At 43.3% G+C, this 12,495-nt stretch overlaps 1 protein-coding gene across 1 annotated transcript in view; it reads right to left on the minus strand.

The window, feature by feature from the left end:
- The window catches only part of CDH4 (cadherin 4), a 410,770-nt gene that overhangs the window by 155,255 nt on the left and 243,020 nt on the right, over positions 1–12,495 (minus strand). The window contains exon 3 of the mRNA XM_050982105.1: positions 9,740–9,963. Within this exon, the coding sequence (XP_050838062.1) occupies positions 9,740–9,963 (224 nt within the window). The remainder of the gene's footprint in view (positions 1–9,739; positions 9,964–12,495) is intronic.

Consider the following 12,495-nt stretch of genomic DNA (forward strand, 5'->3'; position numbering starts at 1 on the left):
ATCTTTCAGTATAGAAAGATATTCTGTTTTGTGTTCTCATACAGTAGAATGAAAGGGTTGCAGAACAAACAGCAAATTTATTTATTTTACAGTAATTGATTCCTTTTTTATTTAGGTCATTGCTGAAGTTGCTAAAGTTGAAGACAGGAAAAAAAAGTAGTTTTAAAAAGATCAGACTTTTTATTTTAGACTTTAATTTATTATAGTTGTGCTATGTGCAGCTATTATTTAGGAACTGCACAGGTAAGGAATCCATAATCTGTTTTTCTCCTTATCCACCCTCTAGAACTCTGAGACGACTGTCTGTATTAGCTTTATTTACTAACAGTTGTAAGCTGTGGTAAATTTAATCAAAGATAGCTGCATGTCACATCCCATTACCATCATGGCATAAATTGCCATTCATGAATGATTTGTGTCAAAGAGCTCTGAAAACTATTGTTTTAGCAGCAAGATGTTCCAACATACACAGCTCTTCAGCAGGGGCATTAAATTAATGTGTTTGCAGAGAAGCCACTAATTGACAATGAGATGGGATTTTGGCAGTACACTTCCACTTTAAAGATAATGAACAGTGTTCAAATACAGAGGAGAACCCCCTCTGCTCCTAAAACTAGAGTAATAATTTCTGGTATAAACAGGAATAGAGGGAACCAATCCTGACAGGATATTTCCAGGACCCAAGCAAGCTGTTTGATCATCATGACTTCCAAAAGCAAACAGTGGAATTGCAGCGTTTGTGACCTTTATCAAATCTGGCTACGTACAATCAGGAATGTTATGTTTGGTTAGGAACTCATTAAACAAAATTACCTCTCCATTTATAGAAACCCTACAAGTACAGTATAAAACATTTTAATTAAATCAGCTAGTTAAGCAAAAATTCATTACTTTTTGTTTTTATCAGCTAGCAGTGGGGCTGCATAGAGCAGTTCGCATTAGAGTCAATTAGTAAGAAAAATTGTCAGATTTGGCAAGTGCATGAGCTTCCAGAACACATCAGCTGACAGGGAAGAAAAAGTTTGACTAAAAGCTAACCAAGTTACTGCCCTCAGAGGAGGAGAATGAGCCACGAAACACACACAAATGCATCAGCCTTGCCAAAACCCCTCGTTCCCGAGGAGTCCGTGTCAAAGCTCTACATGCCCTGCTCCTTGAGAGCTGAAAAATAAAGCATGAATGCAAATTTAAGGATGTTAGGTACCTGGCTGGCTTTGCAAGCTTTGGAAAATTTTACCCAACAGAACTAATAAAATGTGATCAGAGTGACTGAGGAGTCAAAACGCTCTGTGGTGTTGCAGGGCTGCAAAGCAAGAAAAAGCTGAGGAATAGTACAAGGTAAAACCAGGGAATTTTTAAATAGGGAGAACACAACAGAGTGGCTTGTGAGTCAGGCAGGAGAAGATCCTTTCCTTGCAAAAGGTGCAGTGGGGCCCTTGGTGGGTTACTGTAATTAAATGCTGAGTTACGTCTGGACTCCAGGGAAAAGAGATGCACCAGCTCTGGGCAGAACCCATGTGGTTACCACAGAAGATTCTTATTTAAAAAACCCCAAACACATGTTAATCTCTTTGATCAGAAAACCTAACAGGGCTGGTGAGGGCCCCATGGACACAGGCTGCAGCTAACACCCCCGGGGCCAGAACGGGGCTTTTTGGGTGCCTGCTGACCAGGCTGGGACAGGAAATGTTGATTTCCCTGTGAAATTTAATCAGAAACCTCCTGAGCTCACCCACACTTTCTGTTGGAAGTGATCACCAATTTAAGCTGAAATGCAGGCAGTCACCAGAGCACTTCAATAGGCTTTGCTTTTGTGCTGCAGAGTCAGGATGGGCGCGGGCAGCGCTCACTTCATTTCTGAGCAGGCACAAAATGCCCACAGGATCTCTAAGGGATGGGAGTTCCAGCAGGGAAGGAGAGGCAGAGCTGTGCTCACACTTATTCTGTGGTACACCACACGGATGATTAGAGGCACCTCCTGGCCAGTGCACTCTTCTCAGGGTTTCAAATGATCTTCCTCTCCCATTCTCTGGAAGAATCACGTACCAAAGCAGGTACCTTAAAAATCTGTCTGCCTTTGGTGGAATCTTTTATGGCTCCCACAGGTTTCCAGCACCTGTGATACTTTTCTTGTCATTGTCAGGCTTTGAATATTGCAGGAGCTGTCAATGGACAGAAGATGACATCACCCCCAAAGCAGAGCTCTGGATGTACTTCTCCTCCTCATTTTAAGGCTTGAACATCTCATCCCAACAGGAAAAGTTCTGATGAGGTTGTTTCTTTGCAAAGCTCCCCACATCAACTTGACCTTTTCACACACCCTTTGTAAGATCTAATCTCACAGTACTTCTCAGGTAGGATTGTTTAAGAAACATCTAAATTACTGTTGTGCTCTACCTTCTAGTGTTTACCAAGAGACACTCCTATCTTCAAGTTAATGTCATTCTCATAATTGGGAGAAGCCATACACAATGGCTTCAGAAGTACAAGCACTTCTCAAGAGCAGGGCTATTAAATCACAAAATACTCATACTTGTTACGTACTGCATATTAGGAATAAAGGTGGTAGATCTTGCCACATACTCTGCAGTGAAAACACCTATTGCAGCCTGGAATAACCTCTCTCATCCTGCACTCTTGAGAAAAATGTATGAAAAATCTGGGCTGGAAATCTGAGTTCTTCATCCCCAATAAAATTTCTAAAAAATAATTGACAACACGGCTCCAAAACACAATTCCTTTGCTTCTAAAACTCAGACTGCTACAAGTGCTCTCAATCACAGAAAGAAGTGGGAGCAAGTCTACCCCTGAAAAGCCTGTGAAAAATTGTAATCTCATTTTATTTCTCCAAAGCCATGAGGTTCAAAAGATACATGAATTAAAATAATCATAATGAATTAAATGTAACAATACTCCTCCTCTTCATAATGTTTGCAAGTAAAAAGATCACAAGAGATTTAAAAGATCACAGGCGCTGCTGCTACTTTAGCACAAAGTAAAGTAATTCAGTCTGGTACTTCTCCTCAGTGCTAGTGTGAGAATTTGCCCTTTCAAGTTATCCTTTGGTTATTTCAAGAGGCTCTTGAGAAAAGACTGTTCTTCTTTTTTTCTCCAATTCCAGAGTGCACCTAAGAAATGCTCAAATTTGACCGTGAGGACACATTCAATTTAGCTCAATTTGCAAGATGAAATTTAAGCCTGAGTTTAAATGCTTTGCTGGGTGGGAACAGTGTTTGAGATCTCACTCCTTGAGGCCCTCAGGCCACCCTGCCCTGCTGGACACCCATCCCTGGCACTCCCCCAGCTGGATGTGCCAGAGGGTCACTGCCTCATCCAGCAATCCAGGACCTGGTCTCCAGAGGCTGGGAGGAACCAAAACCCCTCCTTCACACTGAGCTTGCACCCACCAATCTGTCTCAGCTTGCTGGGCTAAAGCAAAGATTGGGACATACAGAGACCCTCAAACCAGTTTATTTTAATGGATGTGCCTGTATGAAGCAATTTTTGTCTGTACTCAAACTCATGTTTACAAGCAGCTGTCATCAGATTATCACAGCAATGAAAGTATTTTTAGGATATCCAGTCCAAAATACCTTTTTTGAAGTGGCAGTCAGACTTCAGCAGTTACCAACAAAGAACATGAAATGGGAGGTCAAAAGCTTTGATCTGGCAAGGGCAAGGAACACATCAGAGGCAGGAGCACGCAGCAGTCCAAGGGGTTTGTTTTATCAGGAAAAACTTATTTCTATGCAGGCAGTTCAATCCTTAGGACTTCTTTTTGTTTGAAGGAAGACAGATCTGGAGTGAATTTCACTTTCAGATGGTCTTTTGAGCATGGCTTTGAGCCTGACCCTTGGTATGATGCTGACTGCTTAAGAACTAAATGCAGCAAGTGCAGTGCTTGGAAACTTCCCGTAGTGGGCTGATTTTCCAAGGCAATGAGCACCTGTGTGTCAAATCTTCTCCTGGCTGCAGCACGAGGCAATGGCATGCAGCACACCTGAAAATCAGGCCAGGGAAGTTCACGTGTTCTCACAACCACCAATCTCTCCTCCTGCAATGATTACATGGGAGATGTTCAAATTCACTCAAGCACGAGGTCAGGCAAGTTCAGCAGATGCATCTTCATTAGACTTGCACAATTACCATGAGCAGTCTCACTGGTAACAATTAAATGATACTAATTCATTAGTCATCTTCTTTCTTATCTTTTCCACTGATCTGATTTGTTAAAACCCCAAACAATGTCTCAGAAGTTATGTGAAGGAAACAGAAATCTCTGCATGTACCCTCCCTGACAGATAAATCCAGGTCTGGCTTGACTGATGAGATACAGAAATAAAAATTATTCCAGCTGCCATTTTGCTGGATTCAGTTACTGCCTTGGGTCCCCCACAGAGGCAGTGAAAGAGGACAGTGCCACAGTAATGACCCAGTACCTAAAATATGCACCAGCAACATCAGAAAAAGACAGGATGACAACTAAACCTCTTTTTATTCAGCCCTTCTCTAGTGATAAAACAGTTTGATGGGGCAAACTCCCCTCACCCTGACGCCACAGATAACATTTCACCCCAGTGCAGGGAAAAGAAGGAAGGAAGAAAGTGAACACATTTTGTCTCATTTCCTCCAGGTGCACCTGCCCAAGAGTGCCTGGGAGACTGGAGTCACTGGAAGCACAGATCCCACTTAAACTCTGATTTTCCTCCCTCAGGGGAGGGCTCCCCAGCCTGGTGCAGAGCATCCTGGCTGCACAATAACCCAGGTCATCCATGAGAGCAGTGCTGAATAAGCCTTTCCTTGCCCAGAGACCTTTGTGCTTCTGATCAGCAATAAAAGGCTGTACTTGGAATTTATAACCTCAGCCAGGTGAAATACCACAGATGATTATTTAAAGGCTTTAAATTAAAAAAAAAAAAAAACCCCTCTGTCTGTAAGAACCAGCTTTTCACATTCACATTGTCTGGCTGTGGACTCATAGCTGGGTTATGAAAGCAGCCCAAAATAAGATGAGATATAATAAAACACAAGCTGGGCTTAAGCAAGAATTGATTTCTGACAGCAGTTTTCAACGTTTTAAACACTAGCTGCAGACCTCATATATTTCTGAATTTAATTGCACAATTCCCAGTGATTTAACATTACAAAAATTTACATACTTCCATGCTCAGAATTTGAAAAGCTCAAACAATGAGAAACTTTGGTTGACACAAATACAGCTCAAAGAAAACAGTAATTTTTTTTTTCCAAACTAAATCACTGGCAGCAGATGACTGACATCTTACATGTGCTGAATATATCCTGTATCTCTAAGCTCTTCTGCTGTGAATTCCTTTCTATGCTGTATTTCTACAATCTGGATTTTAACTTGTGAGGTGAGAACTACAGAAAAATAGACAGCTAAATAAATACAGAAGAAAATTTGCCAGATGTGCTTTGGACACATGAAAGGACTGAAAATTAAAGAAAACAAACAGTATAAATGAGAAGGTCAGAACTTCAGATGGGATGAGCCAGCAGAGGGGGTGGAGGAAACTGAATTTCAAGGAATGATGAGGAGGAGCAGCTTGGACTGATGGACACAGAGGGCAGGTGCAGGGTGTGAAGGACAAATGGCACATTACTTCTACTCATAATTGGGAAAGTTTGAGTCTTTGTAACTAAAAAACAGGACACTCTGAAGACTGCAGTCCTCAGAAATGTCACTGTTCACAAACATAATCTTCATTTTTAGACTTCTGGTTGAATCAATATCCAATTTTTCAAAATAATAGCATGCACTCTTAGAAAAGAAGACATTACACTGCTAATTCCAGATAAGTAAAGCCTGGCTTTACTTTGTTTTCTTCTGGAGCATTATCCCACTCAAGTTCAGCTTTCACAAATGCTGACACAAACCACAAAGACTTTATATTATTTCATAAAAATAGCATCTTTTATCTTTTCCTTTTCTCCTTTATTCTTTTTTTTTCTCTTTTTTCTTTTCTTTTCTTTTTCCTCCTTCCCAAACTACACCCACAGCCCCAACTGAAACTTTCAATTGGAACAACAAGCAGCCAGAGAAGAACAGTGGAAGAAACTTTATCTTAAGTATTTATTGTTATGCTGGAATATCACTCAGTTTCCTCTGGGGTAATTCAGCACTCTTGTGGGAAATGTGTGACCTCATTTGCATTTTCTAATTGAATTGCTATCAGGTTTCCTGCAAGACTGAACAAAAAAGTTCCCTGAGTTACTAACATCACTTGTATTAACCAGAAAAAAAAGTTTACATTCAAGTGTTTGCTGGGGAGGAGGGGAAATGTATGCTTCATGTATCATAAAATGCATTTTTAAAGTATCTGCCTTCTTTTCTATCATTTCACCCTACCAGCATGACACTTTATTGTAGCAGTTAGAACTCTTTCCCTTCCAGTGTTTTTCACTGAAAACTGGCAGGTTATTCAGTCATCTCAAGCACCCAGCACATTTATAAGTGCTGTGAAAGAGGGGGAATTGTCACGGTGCTGGGTCCCTGCCCATTACAATGTTAGGCTGCACCAAGAGCCAGGCTCAGCTGGGGCACAGCTATGGACACCAAACCTTCTGACTTGGCAGTGAAAGCACTCAAGGGGAGGCCTGGCCCAGCAAGAAATGATCTGCTGCCTTGGAAGCCACCACCAAAGCCCTGTTGCAGGGATTTCCAGTCATAAACACTGGGACAAGAAAGGATCACAGATCCAAAGGATCATTTATTGCTGGATAAACCCTCTGTGCTCTCCTGGAAAGCAGCCCACTGTCCCCACTGTGCAGGCAGACTCACTCCTGATCCCCCAGAATCCCAGCCAGCATCCCAAAAACATTGATTTCTCCCATAACATTTATTCTGTGTTACAGCCTCCACAATAAACCAACTGTCTAATAATGGCCATTCTAGGAGGGCTGGTTTTGATGCAGCTTTAATCCCTGGATAACCATGAACTAAATTCTGATTTATCCTTTCAGAGGGGGTTCTGAGGAGCACCAAAGCCCCTGTCAGGATGCACTGCCCTCACTGAGGGCCATGGCTCATGGAGCTGAGGAGGACAAGGTAAAAGGGCTTTTTTTGTGCTGTAGGTGCCAACAAACAGTGGTCAGCAGGTGCAGTAACTGAATTTCATGCCAATTATTTGTAATGTCTGGGAACTGTTCAGCATTTTTGCAAAATCAGTCACAAATTTACAAAGTAAAATGGAAATAAAGGGATGCACCAGAAGAAAACTGGCCTCCCTCCCTCTCTCAGGTCACCTCCTCCTTTCGCTCCCACATTTGCTATCTCTATATCCTGAGTATAACAAAACAATCTGAAATGTCTTTAAAAAAAATACATATATATAGAGTTCTGCTTGAGTCATATTATTCTACACAAAACCAAATGTGAAATCTGCCTCTAGTAAAAGCCACAAAACATATAAGGGTCATGGCCTGAAACATATTGAACTGGATATTGTAAGGTTTGGGGTTCTTTTTCCTGCACAAACACTATTATTTTTTAAAATAATCTCATAATCACATTTCTTTCTTTAGTAAACAAAGGATTATTTTGCTTGCAAAAACCACAGGCATTTAAATAAAACACAAGTCAGATGCCTGCTATAGGGACCCACAATAAAACTGCTTATGACCTTGTCATTACTCTTGTTTTCTGCATTTTTCCAGCCTCAAACTACACACTAATAAGGCTTTTAGAAACGAGGGATATGAATTCTAAGAAGCTTAGCCCTCTGTTTTCAACCAGAGTTCAGATTACATTAACATTAGATGAATTTCCAGCCAAATATTCTACTAAAACAGAAATGTGTGCTTATTCAGATTTTTTTTTCTGCTACACTGAGAAGAAATTTAAAGCAGTATGTAAGACATCTTACTTTGTTCCTTCAATATTTAATTACTTCTAGAAGGAAGCAGGATTTCTTTGGTTAGAAATGGCAAATTGAGTTGACAATAACAAACAGGGTTTAATTACATCTTTCACAAGCTCAAGCCCTACAGAACAGCAGCAGAAGTTTATTCATATGACTCTAAGCCCAGCAAAACCTTAGGGGTCAGCCCACCGGGCAAGTGAGAGATCTAAGTCTGTCCAAGTTTTTCCTTTTTGTCTCAAATGCGGCAAAAACTCTCCCAAATGGCACAGAGCTACATGGTGGAATTCAAAAAACTTGACACAGGAAGTCTCTCCTTCTTTCCCCACCCTGTCCTGCACTCTCTGTCCAAGCTCTACAGACAGGATGGCAGCAGAGGCCAGTCCTGGTTTTTGGACCATTACTGGGTGCATTAATCCAAATTTCAGCCACAGCCCAGAGACCCCACCTGTCCCTGCAGGAGCCATGGCTGCTCCCAGGAACACACACCTTCATCCTTACTCTGCAGGTCCTCAAGATCCAGCAATAAACCAGGCTCGTGACACAATTCCCTGCCAAACCCTGCCCAAATGTCACCACCCATCCAGCCAGCACTGCTCTGTTTGAGCCAGCAGCAGAGATAACTGAAGATAACTGCATTTACTCCATGCAGCGAAAGATCCTCAGACTTGCAAAGAAAATGAAGACAGAAAGGAGCTCCTCCAAATCATTTTTTGCTGCTAAAAAGCCTCCACAGCTTTTTCCTTGGAAGCAGTCCTAGCCCAGGGCTGCTTTTCCTGCCTAGGGTTAGGGTTATGGCTAGGGTTAGGGTTCTGAAAACCAAAAAGCCCAGAGCTCCAGGCACACTGCAGCTGCAAAAGGCATCCCAAGGGGAACACAAAACTGCCCCAACATGCCTGCCTGCAGGGCTTTTTCCTTGGAAGCAGCCCTAGGCCAGGGCTGCTTTTATTGCCTAGCGTTAGGGTTACACCTAGGGTTTTACAATGGTATGGAGGAGGTGGGAAAGTGACAGCTACTCCAGGGGCAGAGCAGAAATGTGTTTTCATGGAGCAGCCCCCAGCTGCAGTGGCTCTCTGCAGCCCACCAGCAGATTCTCACTGAAGGAACACTGCTCTCAGACTGCTGGGCAGGGACAGAGCCCTCCTGCCTTCCAGCAGCGTGTATGGAGCTAAAGGAGAAAGAAACCATCTGTACCCTCCTGCCTGCAGGGCTGGCTCTGGCTTTTCTCCGCCGGGGTGGCGAGGGGAGCTGCTGGCACTGAGCACAGGGGACGTTTGGCACCGCGCGCTTCGCTGCCCGCCCCGCGCGTCAGCACGCGTCCCTTATCAGGCAGCAGCAACGCTCCCTGTCCGTGCAAGGCAAGGAACAGGCCCAAATCTCCCCTCTGGAAGCTGCAGGGCCATGCAGATTGCTCGCAAGAGTGACTCTGAAAACCGGGGAGATGAGCAGCAGGGCAGAGCTGCCAGTGCGCGATTGTGCTGTCACAAAAGAAATCTGAGCTTAAAAGCATCAGGAAGATGGTTGGTTTTGACTCTTCACCCTTCATCTCCTGGTTTGACTTGGAGTCAAGAGAGATTATCAGCTGTGAGGTGCAGACCTGATGCATATGAGCTGCACTGTATGACAGAGACAAGTGGTCACTTAAAAATACAGAAGAATGAACTTAGAGAACACTTCCTTCACTGGAGACCTTAAATAATTTCTGTCAGAGAGGCTCAAGGATCATTTGCAAGGAATTCGATGCTGCTCACGGTATCTCCTACCTGGACACGTCCTTATGAAGTGCAGACCAGTCAACACAAACACTTTGGGGCAAAGGAAGAACAAATCAGGAAAAAGAGCTTCGAAAAAACTCTTACCTTGTGTCCGTTGTGTTGGGACTTCTCTGCCACCAGAAACCTGACCATGGCCTCCCACCTGCCCAGGCTCTGGGGGTCCCAGGCGGTCACCACCAGGATCAGCTGCTTGGAGGGCACCTGCAGGTGGTGGGCGGCGTACAGGGTCCCGTCCGCCCTCACCTTGAAGTCCAGGCTGTTGGTTTCGTACCGCACGCCCTTGTTACCAGCACAGTTATTAAATTTCACTAGAACAGAGAGGAAGAGATGGGAGAAATGTGTGAGATTGGCGTGATAAGGAAAGCAATCAAACACAAGTTTCAGACATTTAATTTTCACTGATGTCTTCTATATCTCTAATAACCATCAAGGAAATGATTTAACTGTTTCTTCGACCTTTCAGGAGTGCTCTTGTGCTTTATCTCTGCTCCCCAGGGAAGAAGTTGTAAGCCATTTTTAAAGTATTTGATACAGTTTCATTAGATCTCAAACACAGCTGTTCCCCATTTGTACAAGTGGATTTCTCCCTTGTCGCCATTATCTTTTAAATTCAACTGGAGTCTATTACCCATGCTGTGGGTATTTTTTTTCAGGAAATGTTCTCCATTTCCCTAACCCTTCAATAACCTACTTACCAGATAGCCTATTTGCACATTCTTAACTGAAATTCAAAAGCCCATAACAATTCCATTATCAGAAATATAAAAACAACAACAACAAAAAATTTAACACAGAAATAAAAGTTGAAACCATTCTGGAGCACAAATCTGCTGCTGGAACTGGACCCCGCCCCGTCCTGAGCTGCATTCCCACCTTGGCCAACCCCTCACATGTTACAGCTACTGCAGAAAGGAACTGTAAAACTGTGCTTCATAAACCATAGCGTGTCATTTGAAAGCCTACTTTGTCAGATCAAAGCTCCCCAGTTGCTGATATTTCTATTTTCGCCTTTTTTTTGGTCAAAGTCTTTCACAGTCTATTTGAAAACTATTTTTATTGGCATTACGAAACACGTCACATACATTAGACCAGAAATAAAAAACACCTCAACCCTATTATGTGACAGAATTGACAAATTGGATAGAAAGTGAACCTGCAGCTAATAACACAGGAAACAAAACACCTTCTGCCATTTCAGTAATCCACGGGGCAGAACACACACGTGGTGAAGGAAAACACATTGTACCCGTAAAAACATCCCCAGTGAGTGAGAGTGGATGCACAGCCTAGCTCGGATTGCCAGACAGGTTCTCATGCTGAGCTGCTCCAGCCTGCCTCGAGAGGAAGACAACCTGCTGGGCCAGCTCTGGTGGCCTTCAGCAAACACTTAATTCCTGCAGGAGGAGGGCTGGGTCAGATGGATCGACCCGGGCTGGCGGTGGTGGGAGAAGGGATGCAGGGATGCAGGGCACTCTGGGGGAGAGGAGCTTCTGGGACACTGGGACCCCAGCTGTCCCCTTCCCCCTGTACCAACCACAGCTCTGCAGCCCTGCTCTGAGCTGAATCGAGGACTAATAATTTGGATTTACATTTAAAAAAAACCAATCATGGCACAGGTGAAAGAAAAAAGCAGCCAAGAAACGGCTCAACCCATGTGGCTGTCAAAGCCCCCACGTACATCTAAGGACAGAGAAATGGGGGGCAGACTGTGGCAGAGGAGGGGAAAATCCTTCCCCTTCTTCACCAAAGTGCACCCCCCAATAACTGGGGTGATTGTGTTGTAACTGTACATCCACAAAGGCTTTCTGTGCTCTGTATTTATTTAGACCACACTGGTACATTTTTATGTGTGTGGTGGGAAGTGCTACCAAATGCTGCAGCAACTGCTGGGCACAAACAGCAAATGTCACACATTGATTTATAAAAAATAAGATGGATAAAGTTATCTAGTACATGAAAACTACCTGAAAGCCCTGGATGAGGGTAAGCACACACAGGCTTTGCTGGCACCTACAAGAACTGGGACAATCTCAGAGACCAGTGAGGGGAAATTCCCTGGACCTCTGGGAATCCAGGGACCACTCTGCTGGGAGATCACCTTCATCTCTCTGGAATTTCTGCAAATCTCCCCTGCATTCACAGCTACAATAAATATGTGTGAACCTATCAAGTGCATCTTCACTTCTAAATGTTATTTATTTTCAGCTCAACACCACGGTCACTGTTAGGAACCTGGCACATCAGCTGCTGTACTGCTGCAGCTCTCTGCTGTGCAATGGTCATGGAAAACTCAAGTTCCATCCCTATCCCCAAGTACCCACGAACCACTCACTGAAAGACATTTAAAGAAGAGAGAAAGGAGTGATAATGACTGCACATTAAAAAACATTTCAGAGCTTACTTTGATTTTATTGAGATTAAAAGAAAGTCCTGCAGTAGTCTGAGAGAGAAAAAAACCAACCAACCTTTCTATACGTGTATGTAGTGATTTCAGCACTCAAAGTACTTAAACATCTGCTTAAGACCCAGCTCGTGGCTCCAAGATGCTGCTCTGGTGTCATATGTCACTGTGTCGACTTTTATGCTCCATTATCTAAAAACGGCTACCTCGTAGACAGAGTCCCTCTGTGACTTGCTAATTACTTCCATTAGTTTAAAACAAACTTGACTAGAGACAGAGAAAATCCTGAGAGAAATAATCTGATTCTTTTTTCTTTTTTTAAACAAGCACCTTCTCTGCCCCACATTGCTTCTCTTAGGTAGCACAGGTAGGTGAATGCTCAGCATGGGATTAGCACAGCCAGCTCCCCTCCTAAGAGCCTTTAGGAACTGCAAGGAAG

This window comes from Serinus canaria, chromosome 20 (assembly GCF_022539315.1).
Source record: "Serinus canaria isolate serCan28SL12 chromosome 20, serCan2020, whole genome shotgun sequence".
Classification (NCBI taxonomy): Eukaryota; Metazoa; Chordata; class Aves; order Passeriformes; family Fringillidae; genus Serinus; species Serinus canaria.